Here is a 14485-nt window from a genome sequence, read left to right as displayed (position 1 = left end):
CGTTATTGTAACAATGTATCGATACTAAATCAAATTTCGATGTTTTAACACGATAGTATAATAAATTGTCACAAGCCTTTTCTCACACAGAAAATGTAAGGGGAACGGTGGAAAATATGACAGATTTAAAAAGCCAATTCACACTGGCAACATCCACCATCCACAATCCGTCAAAACCTGCATGTAATTTCTGTTGCTCCTTCTGGACTTCAAGCATTTTCCGAACAATCTCCAGATTGTATCTCCAGATACAAATACATATGTTTACTTATTCCCACCAATTACTAGTCTCTCTATTTTCAATTGCGTCTGTTGTATTTTTCAAACAACTTACAATTCGAATTACGATTTGAAATATTTCTAGGCGGAACTATTCTTCATTGCCTTTTGTTGCTTTGGTAGAGCGTCTGCCCGCAGAAAGATTGATAGAGCTTTATTGTATATTTCCTGGTCCACATGAACAATCGGCTTTCACTTGCTTTTGTGTTTTACGCCTTCAACCGAAACGGTCCGCTGTAATTTTTCGGAGCTCCCGTTTTCGCAATATTTTGTCAACATCAAAATGTGGTATGTTAAGCGCAGAAGTAAGTATTCAGGGCAGAAAATCCATTGTTATCTGTAGCTGAGATTATATTCCGATGTATCGATGTGGTCAATAGATCCCTAACCACTTATTTTCGACAAAATTTTACTTTGTGTTCACAAAATGTATTGAATAACGATAAGTAAAATGGTTATTGCGTTTGAAAATCGGAAAGTATTTGGGGTTGGCAAATTTTGAAAATTCAGATTTTTCTTTATCAAAAAGATGGAAATTGATACTAAGTCAAAATAATACTTAAATTACAAACATATGTTTCACATAAGTTAGAAGAGTTTCGGAACTTTTTAGGTGATGTGCTGGAAAACAACGAGGTGTCACCTCCTGTTAATGGTCAAATCGGTGAAGGTGCTTACAACTAGAACTTAGAAATGCCAAACGCGCCTCCTGGCGTAAGCTATGCATCGAAATCGAGTATAACTCAGAAGCCTCGCGCTTGCGCAGAGTTCTCTCGAATACAACACCCACCCTGGGAAACTTGAAGAACACCGACCAATCGTGGACTACGTCCACCACTTCCCTGGTTGCGATGAAAACAGACGCAACTACTTTGCGCCTCCTTCTGTCGTCTCAAATGCCATCCTGAGCCTGCTAAGCCAGGAGAAAATTTCCATGGCGATCAGAACCATACAAGTCCGTGGGCCCAAACGGCATTATCCCAGCCCAACTGAATCACGCGGGACATAACGTCATTTATTGGCTCAAAATAATTTACGAGGGAGTCTTCACCCGCGAGTGCATCCCTGATACCTGGCTTCAGACCAAAGTCGTTTTTATTCCCAAGGCAGGCAAGTCTTCGCACACTGCCCCAAAAGTTTTTAGACCTATTATCCTATCGTCTTTCCTTCTGAAGGCGATGGAACGGCTCCTGGGGCTGCATCTCACGGCGAGTATTCCGCCCAGTCTGATCGCTGACCTCAGCATGCCTATCGGAAGGGAAGATCCACCGAAACAGCCCTACACTTGATAACATAGATCATCGAAGCGTCCCTTAACTTTAAGGAATTCTCCCTGGTAGCCTTTCTGAACATAGAAGGTGCCTTTAATAACATCCTTCCGACCGCCATAACGGCTGCACTGACGTACCTAGGGTTTGACTTGGGACGTCAACGCAGTGCGGAGTCCTAATGCCAAGTACCCTTGGCCTAATAGAGTAACAAACGCCACAGTGGCCTTTTACACATGTAGGAAAGCAATCGGACTATCATGCTCTATGGAGTGGTAGTATGGTGGCAAGCCCTAGACAAAAGAACTTGTCTCAACAGACTTAGTAGAGTTCAACGCATGGCAGGGCTATGCATAACTGACGGGCTACGCACTACTCCAGGGGAAGTCCAGGATACCGTACTGGACCTCCTCCCAGTAGATCTCGTAGGAAAGAAGATGGCAACACTTTCCGCCCTCAGAAGGAGAGAAGCGAAACTGTGGAATGCGTCCGTGGTTCGGCACTCGGAAATCCTTACGAGACTCCCGCAATTACCGGAGAAGACAGATTATTGTATCCCCAGTGATCACCTCTCGACGCTTTTCCAGTTATCAATCTCAACTAGGGAGGACTGGGAGATGGGCGAGCCAGGACCTGCAAATGCGGTTCACTTCTACACTGATGGCTCAAAGCTAGACGGCCGCTTGGGAGGCGGAGTCTACTGTAACGAGCTGAACATCAGTCACTGCTTCAGGCTCCCGGATCACTGTAGTTTGTTCCAAGCGGAAGTTGAGGCCATCAAGGAGGCTATCTTTATTGTCTCCAAACTACTTTAAAACACGCACTCAGTATGCGTCTTCTCGGACAGCCGAGCAGCAATTAAAGCTTTATGCTCGATATCGTCGAATTCAGCGACTGTAAATGACTGCCGCAGGTCTCTGCATGAGATCGCAGAGCAGATGGATTGATACTGATTCTATACTGTTCTGGTGTACTTTGTACTCAGGGCACCATACACAGGAGCCGTATTCTAGGATCGGACGAACCAGCGAAGTATATGCACGCCTATGTTGTAGAAGGGAGTCGACGGAGGGTGCCGGTGTTCCTACAACGGGGCGGCTCACGGGGTGACGGCGACGGCGTACAGCTTGAGACGCATGACTCGAAGACGATGAGGTCGCGGTTCCTCCGACCGGTCGGCTGACGGGCCGACGAGGACGGCGCTCGGCATGAGCCGGTGTAGAGGGCGGCGATGCATCCAAGGCTGAACGGGCTGGACGACGAGGGCGGCGTCCGGCGTGGGCCGATGTAGCTGGCGACTGTTGCGTCAGGAAGTTTGTGCAGTATTTGTTTCTCAAGACGGCTCGGAGCCTCTACTCAGGGCGCAGGCGCAGAAACACGTGGCAGGTCCGTAGCGGATGCATTCCTGGCCATGTCAGAATGAGATGAGCTAGGAGGAAGGAAGGTAGTCGAAGAAGTATAAGTAACGAGACTTGGAGCCCTGAAAGGAACATTCACGTTATTGTTGGTCGAAACTAGGGGTTCTACTGGAAGGAGAACGACCTTTACCACAGGTTTTTTGAGGTCGCCGCGGGCAGTAAGGATATCTACCACACGGAGCCGCCATTTATTGGTGGGCAGATTGTCTTCTTCGACGACAACCATATCGCCAACATAGAAGTTTGGCGTCGGCGTCTGCCACTTAGTGCGCTTGCGGAGCTCTTTGAGGTATTCCACATTCCACCGCTGGCAAAACTGTTGGGTGAATACCTTCAAATGCTGCCATCGATTAATTATTGATTGGAGGTCACCATTTATTTCGGGTTCGGCCGTAGCCATCAAGGGTCCCCCCCGGGAGTAAGGGCCAGCAACTCTGTCGTAACTTCGGACATCGGCGAGTGCGGCCTGGAATTAAGGTTAGCTTCGATCTTTGCGAGAAGTGTGGAAGCGTGCCATCGGCTTGCTGCAGGGCCGGACGCTTCGGTCCCTCTCTGGGCTCGCGGCAAGGCATGCCGCTTTAAGGATGGTCGCTCCGTCGTTGGCGCCATTGGTGTGGGCCACACCGTCGGCCCGAAGTGGTGGAGTTGGCGGCGATTCGTCGCTGTCCTCCCTCTCACTCTCCTCGCTGGATTCCTCTTTGCTGGACTTCTCCGTCGTCGCAGTCCGCCTCATCGCCAGCGTCTCCTCCAGCAGTTCCCTTGGCGAATCATCGCCGCACGGCCGCGAATGCTTGGCTCGAGAGCATAGACGCCAGTCGCTGACGAGGAGTACCGGCACCATAGCCCCCCTCGCCGAAGATCTCCCTCTGCGCCTCCAGCCGAAGTTCCTCCATTTTTTTTCCGTTTCCTAGTTCTTGCACGTTTCATTTTGGTTCTTTCCGTTTTTTTTTTTGTGCTTATGCTTACCGCGTGTGCTACCGTGAAGTGTTTATCGCCCCGCTTCCCACCGTAGCATATTCTCCCTACCGCCTGAGCTCTGTAAAGGCACCTTGCGCCTTGTTGTGTGATCCCCTCTTGTGATTGGTGCATTTGCTCTCTCTTCTCCCTCCGCTCGCTATCTGTTCTCGCCGTGTTCTATCGTTTGCTGATGCATTCATCCGGTCTTATCTTTTTCTGTTGATATCGTTGTGTTCTCGCCGTGTTTCTTGTCGTCTTCGATGATTTGCTGTATCCATTTTTTATCTTTGATGGACCCACCCCCTCCCCGTTTATATTTATGTATTTTCTTTTGTATTCATGTATTTTTAAATGTATTTTGTTGTATCTGTATTCATGTTTATTTATATATTTTCCTCTTTTTTTTTGGTTTTGACGCTTTATTTATGCTTATTTCTTTATGTCTTTGCTTCAGATACGTTACCGTTGACAGTGCTCTCCTCATCCCATACATCTTGGTTCCTCCTCCGCCTGGGTGAGTTCTCCCGCCCTGGATGACTTTGTTCACTCCTGCACGCCTACGTTTCGTGCTCCTCGCGTTGGGGTTTCAGATTTTAGACGTGTGCCATTCTTTGCTTTTTGTAGCCTTGCTTCCTTAGTCGGCTTATCACTGATGATATGAAGTTCTGTATTCGGTAGTGCTCATCGTACCTTGGTGCTAGTTTTGCGTCAAGTCTCCACGCTGCATTGGAGAGGTGGTGCTGTTTGCCCATACCACGGCCAGTCCACGGCCTTCTTCGCAGATAAGAGTTCCGGGCCTAGTCCTGTGGCGCCCTGTCAAAGTTGCGCCGCACCTCTTTTAGGTTTCTTCGGTGTTCTTCCTCCGTTCGCCCGATGACCACAATGTCAGGCCGGCTGCTCTCTTCCCGGTACTTTGCCAATATCCATCTTTCATTTTCAGGCAGCTGATTAACCTTGACTCCCGTAGTTCATCGAGGATGTAGAAGATTCTTGGCATGGGATACGCGTCCTTTATCGATGCATCCCATCCTCAACAATTCGTCTACCTTCTGGGTCATTTCGGCCTGCATTCTGGGGTTCACTGAGATCACTCATGGTGATTGTGTGCGCCTCCAACTCTCGGACTTAAAAATCCTCCGCTGGCTCTTCCCCTGCTCCCTATTCCTGCCTTATGTCCGCGGGAGTCTCAGGCGCAGCCGGGGCAGCGGCTTGGGTTATTTCCGCCTTTGTGTTGAATTCTGGGGCCGTGTTCGCCACGGCCAGTCTCTCCCCCTTACCCTGTGCCCTGTACAGTTCACCACTGGGCCGACCGCGCTGATGAAATCCCACCCCACAACCAATTCATCAATCACGCCCGGTAGCACGAGTAAAGTCATTGGGATCATCTTGTTCCCAAAGGGTACCTTTACATCGATGACGTGTGACCTCCTAGCTATGCCCATCCGCTAACCCTCACCCTTCAGACGGTCCACCAGCTCTCAGTTCACGAAACGGCTCGTAGCCCCCGAGCCTACAGTGGCTTGCAGCTCCATGCCCGTGACTTCCACTATTGCGGACAGCTGCTCTTCTTCACTGGTCAACCCACTGACTAGGCTCTTGCGATCCTGGCACGGCCCTCCGCCGCAAGGGTCGGGGGGCGTTTCCCGTCTTCCTGCAGCACTGACACACCGATATGCCCACTTTTCCTCATCTCCAACATTATGTGAGCCGAATTTTTTACGTTTTCGTTTTTGATATTACTATTCGTTTGTGTCGATGTGTTGAATCGCACACCTCCTCCTCTCGCGCTGGTCCGTTCCCCGGGCCGTTTGTCCACCGTAGACACACCGTTGTCTCGGCCGGCTTGTTGAAGGGATTCGCTGCCGGGGCTTTGATTGTCGGCTCTCCCGATAAATTCGTCTGCCTACTCCATCATGCTGTCCAGTTCCCTGCACCTGTGGGACTTTATGTATGCCCTCAAGTCTGGCATGCAGTTCTCCCGGATCAACTCCGTTTACTCCTCCTGGGGACATTTCAGGGCTCGCATGAGCGTCTGCTTCTCCACTATGTATTCTTTGAATGGCTCTTCCCATATCTTGTTCCTCGTCCTTACTTCCTGCGGCAACATCTCAAAAAATCCCCGCCGCAGGAAATAGGTCAGTTTCACCGGGAAACGGTCGGATTTTGCTGCCTTAGTGGAAAAGTAAAATTTCCATTATTGATGGAAATTCATTGCTTTGGGACGAAACGACCGAACACTCAAAAATACAATTGTGGGTACCAAATGACCTCGTTTGAAACATTATCGAATAACAAGGATTTAATCAAAGAAACATTCAAGATACTAGAATTCACCATCGCATTGGATCATGAGAAAAATCGACGAAACTAAACATGATAAATTAAAAAATCTGCTTATTTATTGTTCATATTTATTCATTCATTCATTCATTCACCACGTTATCTAAAAAATGTTTGCTATAAATTAGCCACCTTTATTATATGTTTCGTGGCAGAACTGCAGTACTTAAAAATTTTTTACAAAACTAATATGATTCTGTTATATACTGCTTGTGCCGTGTTCCATTTTTTATATGTCAAGACAACGCCAACAATAAATGCTATCTTGACATAACAATCGGCTAATATAAGGTCGATAATGATATAAGAAAATTGTCATATTCATTTATGCATACGTAAAACATCTCAAAATTTAAGTTTGTTTGGAATATTCTGTGAAAATGGCGTCCGCAGGTTTGATATACAATTGCTTCATTATTTTACTATCCGCTGATTAATGATTTATTAGATTTGTTTTGACCTGTTTTATTTAGTACTAGTAGAAAGTTGTGTGTCTAGTATCCTCGTGGTTTTATGCTAGACACGTAATACAAACATTTAAACACATGCATATGTGTGCAAATATTTTTAGTATTTTATTACACATATCTAGTAATACATTTTAACAATGTGTGGTATGTTAGTTGTGTATTGTGTATTGAAATTTCATTTAAATTTGCAATCAAATAAATTTTTTTCTTATATTCTTTAGGAAAAAAGGGTAAAAAGAACAAGGGAACAGTCATTTCGCTGCAATCGTTTCTTTCTAATGGTGAAACACCAGCCGGAACAACGCAAGTTTCGAAAAAAATTAGAAACTTGGATGGCGATGACAGTGACGACGGGAGTAGCACATTACCTTCAGTTTATCAGCTTCCTACTGCGCCTCGAGCAAATCGGATATTTGATGATAATTCCATTCCGCACAGGCCTCCTTTTATAGCTTACATCAATAACTTGCCTTTTGATGCGAACGAAGACGACCTTTATGAATTTTTTGGGTCTATAAATTTAATATCATTGCGCCTACCACGGGAAGATGGTGAAAACGGACGATCCCGTGGTTTCGGCTATGTGGAATTGGAAAGCAGGGACGATCTAATTCATGTGCTTAGCTTGCCAGACCCATCCATCAAAGGACGGCGCATTCGTATAGAGCTATCGAATGAAAATGACCAGCAAAACCGTCCAAAAACGAATCGTCGTTTTGAAGGGTTTGGTAATAGCAGTGACAATAGAGACTCTGTGAATTGGAGGCGAGATAGTCAAAATAATGGCAGTAGTTTTGGTGGATATACAGCGAATTTTGACAGAGGCTTTAATCGAGAAAGGAAACCTATAACTGAAAGGGAAGAATCTAACGCACCTGGATCTTGGCGCACAAGCGTGAGACCCCAATCTAATGATTCTTCGCCTCCGAGGAGAGACTTTGATCAAACTAATGACAGATTTCGAGATGGTCGTGGAAAAAATATTGAACGTTATGTAACAGATGACGACTCTAAACAAGAAGAAAGGCCAAGGTTGAACTTGAAACCTCGAACGCTACCTTTACCAGATATAAAGACAAACCCAGATTTTGAAGATGCTGATATCAATGAAACAAATGTTTCAAAGCCGGGCTTGACAACATCATTAAATGTGTTTGGCTCAGCTAAGCCAGTAGATACAGCTTCGAGAGAATTAGAGATAGAAGAACGCTTAGCTCGGAGGCAAGACAAGATTCGGAACGAAGACGAGCATTTAAATGAAAAATTGGCAGAAGTTCAAATAGATAAAAATGAAAATGAAAGTATCAATGCAGCTGTCAATTGGCGCCAAAATCTGGAAAGCAGCGACGATAACAGAAGTAACGCGTGCTCACAAGGTAAATACGGAGCTACATATATATCGTAAATATGCCAAAATAAGTACAAAACCATACCTTAAATTTAAAGTGTTTCTGATCCCATAAATTATATTATTCTCTGTCCGTCCCAATGAGCGCCTAGATGTCAAAAACTACAAGAGCTAGAGCAAACAAATTTTGTATTAAGACTCCTCTGATATCACATTTTTACAATTTTATTTGAAAATTTTGCCCCGCCCCCACAAAGGACGAAAATCTGTGTAGAACTACAATATCTACCAGATTGCCAAATCTTGATCAGATCGAATTATTATTATAGCCAGAAGGAACAAATCATTTTGCAGTAGCTACGCAGGGCTTACTCATTTTCTGTCCCTCTTTCACATATTCTTCATCGTGCAATGTGTGCGCTCTCTGGCGTAGGCCAGCCATACTGATTCGGTCAGTATCGGGTATAAATAAAGGTCGGGTACCCGACCTATAATGAAAAAATCCACCTCGTTTAAAATTCAAGCGCACATTGATGAATTGAAAATATAAATGTTTCATTATATGTAGAATTAGTTGTCATACAATACCTTCAGATATGTCAAGTCAAAGGTGAACTTTTATTTTTTACCATTCTTTAGTATAGTATGGTATTTATTTTAGTTTTCTATATTTTATTGCCTTTAGTTCACAATAAGAAAAGCTAATATTCATAAAAATCGTCTAATAAACGGTGCAAAGTACATTAATAACTTTTTATTTTGTCACATCGGTTCTGATTAATAAACAAAAATCATACGACTAAATCTAAATAATTACAAATTGGAAAATTCTACCGACACTAAATAATTAAAAGCTAATGTAAATCCGTTTTCATATCCTTTATTCCCGAATTTTTTTTTAGATAAATGAAACCTAACTGATTTAACCAATTGGCATTTAATTGTATTAACTTTTATCGGAAAACCTATTAGAATAAGCAAATATAATCGCGACTACAGCCACGATCGGTACTTAGTTCAATTTAAAAAAAAAAAAAAAAAAAACAATTCATATCATTTATTGTGTAAATACTTAATCTTTTTTGCTTGCTATCGAATCGCAAAAAAAAAGGGAAAAACTTATCTGTTTTCTTTTTGGTTTGTACATCAAAAGCGTACGATCGTAGGTAGGTAGGTTTCACGTAATCAAAATATCATCGGTTATAATTTTTTGTTTGATTATGTATTCTGGAAAATATTTTTTTAGGTTAATAGTGGAATTCAAGGAATGGTTTTTACTTATTTCTTTTAAAATACCTACATATACAAAAACTTAACCTCTTACATTTTAAAACCTTTTTTATAGATGATAGACGTCGTGATGATGTTAACAGATCTAACAAATCTCGTGACCATGACAGGTGAATATAAATATTGGTAGTTAAAAATCTTGTATATTTAAAAATCTGTAAAATTTTAATTTTAAGTGCGAATGTCATTATCATCTCATTTCTTTAAACGGACGGAACGAAAAGATTATCGGGCTATCTTTATTGTGTTGGATCCGAAAATCACGAGTTTTTTTCTACCACTCTTCATTCTATTTTCGGGTACAGAGAACGAGAAACCATACATTAATTATGTCCGCACACCCATCCTCGCTATCATTTCGTAATACGTCGGCAAATAATGATCAGGCAATTGCCGATCTTTTTGCCCAATTTCCAAACCACCTATTCTGAGGAAAGCTATTCTGGTCATCCGTACCCATACGGTTTACCGAGGTCGAACGGCATTTTCAGTCCCTTGTTAAATGAATGTTCCCTACTTCATGATCTTCGACTAGTTAAGCCGATATTTTCACTGGGTCCAGACGGGTTTCTAGGCTGTGTACTCATGTACTGCGTTTAGGTTCTGTATGGACCCTTGCTTAAACTATTCACCCTGTCCATCGATTCTTCTTGCTTCCCCCCGATCTGGAAGGAATCGTTTAAAATTCCTCTCCATAAAAAAGGTAGCAAGTCTGACGCAAAAAATTATAGAGAAAGTATTAACTCCGCACTTGCAACATCTCTGCAAGTCACTTATATCTCCAACTCAGCATGGATTTATAAGGCGGCGATCAACCACGACGAACTTGTTAGAGTTTACCTCTTTCATTATTAAAGGCTTTCAAGGTAACTTACAGACGGATGTTATTTACACCGACTTTAGTAAAGCATTCGACTCTGTAAACCATTCCCTTTTAGCGCATAAACTTGACCTTTTAAGGTTTTCGCCCAACCCCCTGAGATGGATTTCTAGCTAACTTTGTTCTAGGTCTCAAAGAGTCCTCTTCAAAAACTCCCTCTCTTTTTCAGTAAAGGTTTCTTCGGGAGTACCACAGGGCAGCCACCTAGGCCCCTTACTCTTCACACTCTTTATTAATGACTTGCCTTCAGTATTAACATACTCTCGAGTACTTATGTATGCGGATGATGTTAAACTCTGTGTCCAGTAAAAGGACAGTTCATTTCATTCTCGCTTGCAATCCGATCTCAATATCTTTCAGTCATGGTGTTGTGCAAACTTGTTACACCTTAATGCCTCGGAATGCAAAGTTATGACATTTCATCGTTCTAGCCCTTTGTTGGCTCCCTATGCCCTATTTGGTGGTTCTCTTGAGAGAATTACCCTGGTGGATGATCTGGGTGTTATGTTAGACCCCAAGTTAAAGTTTACCGAACACATTTCTACCATGGTAAACGGGAGGAACAGGGAGGACATCACTTGCAATATCACACCCACACCATCAGAGCTACCATGACAACATAATCGGATGTTGGAATCTCGAAGTCATGGGTGTTTGTGGCGGCGGTATTCCTGTTTCCATTGGTCAAGAGTTTATGGTAGTTTTGTTGATGCTAGTGGAGAGAAAATATTGACGATGTCATTTTTCTTATGTGTAAAAAAGCTTGGAGCATCTGATTGCGAATTGACTTGATTAGGCGAGGGATGGCCGCTAGGTATAGAATGGTTCCAGAGGTAAGGATTAGATGAAAATCGGTTTGACTTACCACAGGTTATTACTTGAGATTTTCCGTATAAGTGATTCGCTCAAAAGCTTCAAACTACGATTCAAGGGTAATGAAATTTACGTTGAAATTTGAAATCGAATTTTTTTTGGGCCTCTATCCTCCGTACCCATGATCAGGATATTTTGAAACAAAATGCTCGAAGGGTACCAAATTTGCAAAGTAAATGCTCTGCAAATGACATTTACTTTTGGCAGCAGTTCAATGCAGTTCCGCTGCATCATAGTCTTAATTATGGTGTTATTTAACTTTTTCTAACATTTTCTTAAATTATTTATTTTGTAGATCTGAAAATGTAAAAGGAAAAATAAGCACAAACGACGAGGGAAAGTACAAAGAGGATAACAAAAACACACGTAATGATCGAGAACTGCCCAAGTATAATCCTAACCAGACTGGACCAGTAAGTTCACTACCTATTTTCCAACTTTTGAAGGGTAATAACCCGGTACTCAACAATGGGATATTATAAATTCGTGTAGATCTACCAAAAAAAAAGAGTTTTTGACCCCAAAAAAATTTATTTTTGATCGGCATCAAAAGCCGAGTCAAGTCTGTGAGACCCGAAGATGCAGAATCATAGTCATTCTTTTTGATATCTACACACATTTAAATTTAGAAACTAAGCAAAGGCCTGTTTTTGGCCGGCTTTGGATTTTTATTTATGTTTTAAAGCTTGACAAGGAAGTACTTTTTTTATTACATTCAAAACATTACATTTTTCACCTTTGTTTCGTTTGAGCACTTTTCCTCGAGCTAGAAGTTTGTTTCATATCGTATCCAAATCTTGCTTGTTTACAGAACCAAATTTCTTTTAGTGGATTTCTACGGATGCAAGTGATACGTCAAGTTTCTCACCAATCAATCGTATTAAATAATGGCTATTCATTGTCCTTATTTTGTCGATTGAATGATTGAATCCCAATATTTCCAGAACGGAATTTTGCAAACCTACGCTGAGTGTCGTCCGCCAATTTCATCGTTCCTGTATATTTCACGTACCTTTGTTGTTTTCAGTGAAATGGGGTCGCGCTCATGACATTTCGAAAGTAAAATGCAAAATGCTACACCGAAAAGGTTAACTTCTGCACTTTCCTTTTTTTTCTGTTTTTATACCCGATACTCAAAATAAGTATTGGGATATATAAGATTTGTGGTGACAATGGATATGTGTAACGTAAAGAAGGACGCGTTTCGCGTTTCCGACCCCATAAAGTATATATATTCTTGATCGGAATCAATAGCCGAGTCGATTGAGCCATGTCTGTCTGTCCGTCCGTCCGTCTGTCCGTCCCTATTAGCGCCTAGTGCTCAAAGACTAAAAGAGCTAGAGCAACGACATTTCATATCCGGAAAGGGCGAAAATCTGTGGCATCCACAATTTCACAGATACAAGAAAACCAAAAACGCAGAATCGTAAAGAATGACTATATCTCCTAGACTGCAGGATCTGAACCAGATCTGCTCTTATAAAGTTAGCGACCTTTTTGGGACATAGTGTAGACATCTCCGAGATGACGGTTAGAAATGCAGAGCGTAAGTGTTGTAGCCTTCTTCTGCTGAGAGCTGGACAGGAGCTCGTCCTCGTCTCTGCTGCAATAAGCTTACAGGTTGCCAATGGCATACAGACATCCTCCTGGTCTTAAAGAATCTGGCCAGCTCGTCCGCTATGCAGTTGCCCTCGATGTCCCGGTGGCCCGTGACCCATATAAGGCTGATAGAAAATTGTTGCCATCTAGTGAACAGATTCGCGACAGTTTGCCACAGTAGCCGAGTTCGAGTGTTGAAGGGAGTTGTTGTTATTTAGTATAGATGAGTGACCTTTTTGCTGGTACCCATTGATCAGTGTCTCTAAACGTATTGCTGGTATTTCTGCCCGCTCTTTTCCTGCCAGGTCTAGGCTCTGGAGGCATAACATGGCGTTTAGCGCCATGGAGTGGTGCGAAGAGCCCCACTGATGCAAAGGGCGCCAGTTCGCTGAACTTTGCCCAGCTGATTGTCTTTTTTGATAGGGCAGGCCACCACACGGTAACTCCGTAGAGTAATATAGTCATAGTAATAGTAATAGTCATCATATCTACCAAATAGTCGAATTTGGATCATATTAATTTGCAGTGGCTACGCAGGTCCTGACGACACGCTCTAACTGAGCCTCTGCCAGATTGTCGTGTCGTTCAATCTGGCAGAGGAGAGCCATACTGACTATGTATCGGGTATAAATGTATAGTTGCGGTCGCAGCAGTAACTCACAACGTTCCCCCTCGTTTTAAATCTTTTTTATACATCAAAAACGTACGTTCGTGACCCGCGGAAATGCCCATACTTATGTCAATATATCCCGGAGAGCGTACCCCGCGATCCCCGATCATAATGATATTTAGGCTTTATTTGTGGTCGTTCGTAGTTGAGGGAGATCATTGTAAATTTGTAGTCAAGTTTGATTTTTATTGAAACGATTTCCACTCAACGACTTCCTTATAAACTATCATGTATTGTTTGTATTTAATGTCTCTTTAACGAGTTTAATGAAATGTTTTTATTGTAGGTTTTGCAATCTTCCAACAAATATTCTGGACTTGACGACGAGGGATCTGAATAAATAAATAACTTATGTATGTTTCTTATAAAAGATTAAATGAATTCAAATAAAGAAATTAAATATAGCTTAATATTTATTTATTTACTAGGTGACCCGGCAAACGTTGTTTTGCCATCTATATTATTTCGAGGAAACATTTTTTCAGCTCAATAAAAATAACTATCTACTATAAGTATGCGGGGACTTACTTATTAATTAGAAGATTACTTAAAAATAAAGATTAATTTCTCAGCGCAATAGAGTCTACAATATTCTTGGTTAGTCCGCCTTTAGCCAACACAAACAAACTGGATGGTTTTCCCAATTTAGAAAATGCCACATATAGTTTTCTGTTTTGAAAAGCATTATGTTTCCAAATCATTTTTAAATTTGAGTGCATGACAATGCGTGCATTCCGTTTCCAAAGTACCAATAACCACTTTAGAATGAGCATAATATTTAACATCATACTCGATGAAATTGTTGGCGTTGTTGATCAATTCCTCTACGTTTGTTGCGTTGTTGTTCAATTCCTCTACGTCTGTCGACTATATATCTGCGCGTTACACTCCGTTCTAGTTGCCTTTGTTGATTTCTTTCATTTCGGGCCTCTTGCGATTTTTATTTGCGTAACCGCGTCATGCTCGCATGCACATCTGCATTGTTTTCTCAGGCCGAGGTACAGCTTCTCAGTCTCTCCAGGGCCCGGTCCTTCCCCAGAGCAAAATTTGTGTGTGAGGACCTAAAGGGAGAGCAAAAACATGCAAGTACCTG

The 14485-nt window shown here is 42.5% G+C and overlaps 1 protein-coding gene across 1 annotated transcript; it reads left to right on the top strand.

Moving 5' to 3' along the window:
• The first annotated feature begins 6599 nt into the window (after positions 1 to 6599).
• On the top strand, positions 6600 to 13802 carry LOC113564936 (eukaryotic translation initiation factor 4B). Its single transcript, XM_026984467.1, has 5 exons — positions 6600 to 6655; positions 6954 to 8108; positions 9426 to 9480; positions 11419 to 11536; positions 13679 to 13802. Exons 1-5 carry the CDS (start codon positions 6643 to 6645, stop codon positions 13730 to 13732), a joined length of 1395 nt encoding a protein of 464 aa, XP_026840268.1. The 5' UTR covers positions 6600 to 6642; the 3' UTR covers positions 13733 to 13802.
• Positions 13803 to 14485: the final 683 nt, after the last annotated feature.

This window comes from Drosophila persimilis, unplaced genomic scaffold (genome assembly GCF_003286085.1).
Source record: "Drosophila persimilis strain 14011-0111.01,24,50 unplaced genomic scaffold, DperRS2 tig00000000-arrow-pilon, whole genome shotgun sequence".
Lineage (NCBI taxonomy): Eukaryota > Metazoa > Arthropoda > Insecta > Diptera > Drosophilidae > Drosophila > Drosophila persimilis.
Note: the sequence above shows the minus strand (reverse complement) of the source record. Positions and strands in the feature narration are given on the sequence as shown.

Coding starts and splice junctions, on each gene's coding strand:
- LOC113564936 (XM_026984467.1), top strand. Junction 8,109..9,425: donor AAGTAACGCGTGCTCACAAG/GTAAATACGGAG, acceptor CCTTTTTTATAG/ATGATAGACGTCGTGATGAT. Junction 11,537..13,678: donor ATCCTAACCAGACTGGACCA/GTAAGTTCACTA, acceptor TTTTTATTGTAG/GTTTTGCAATCTTCCAACAA.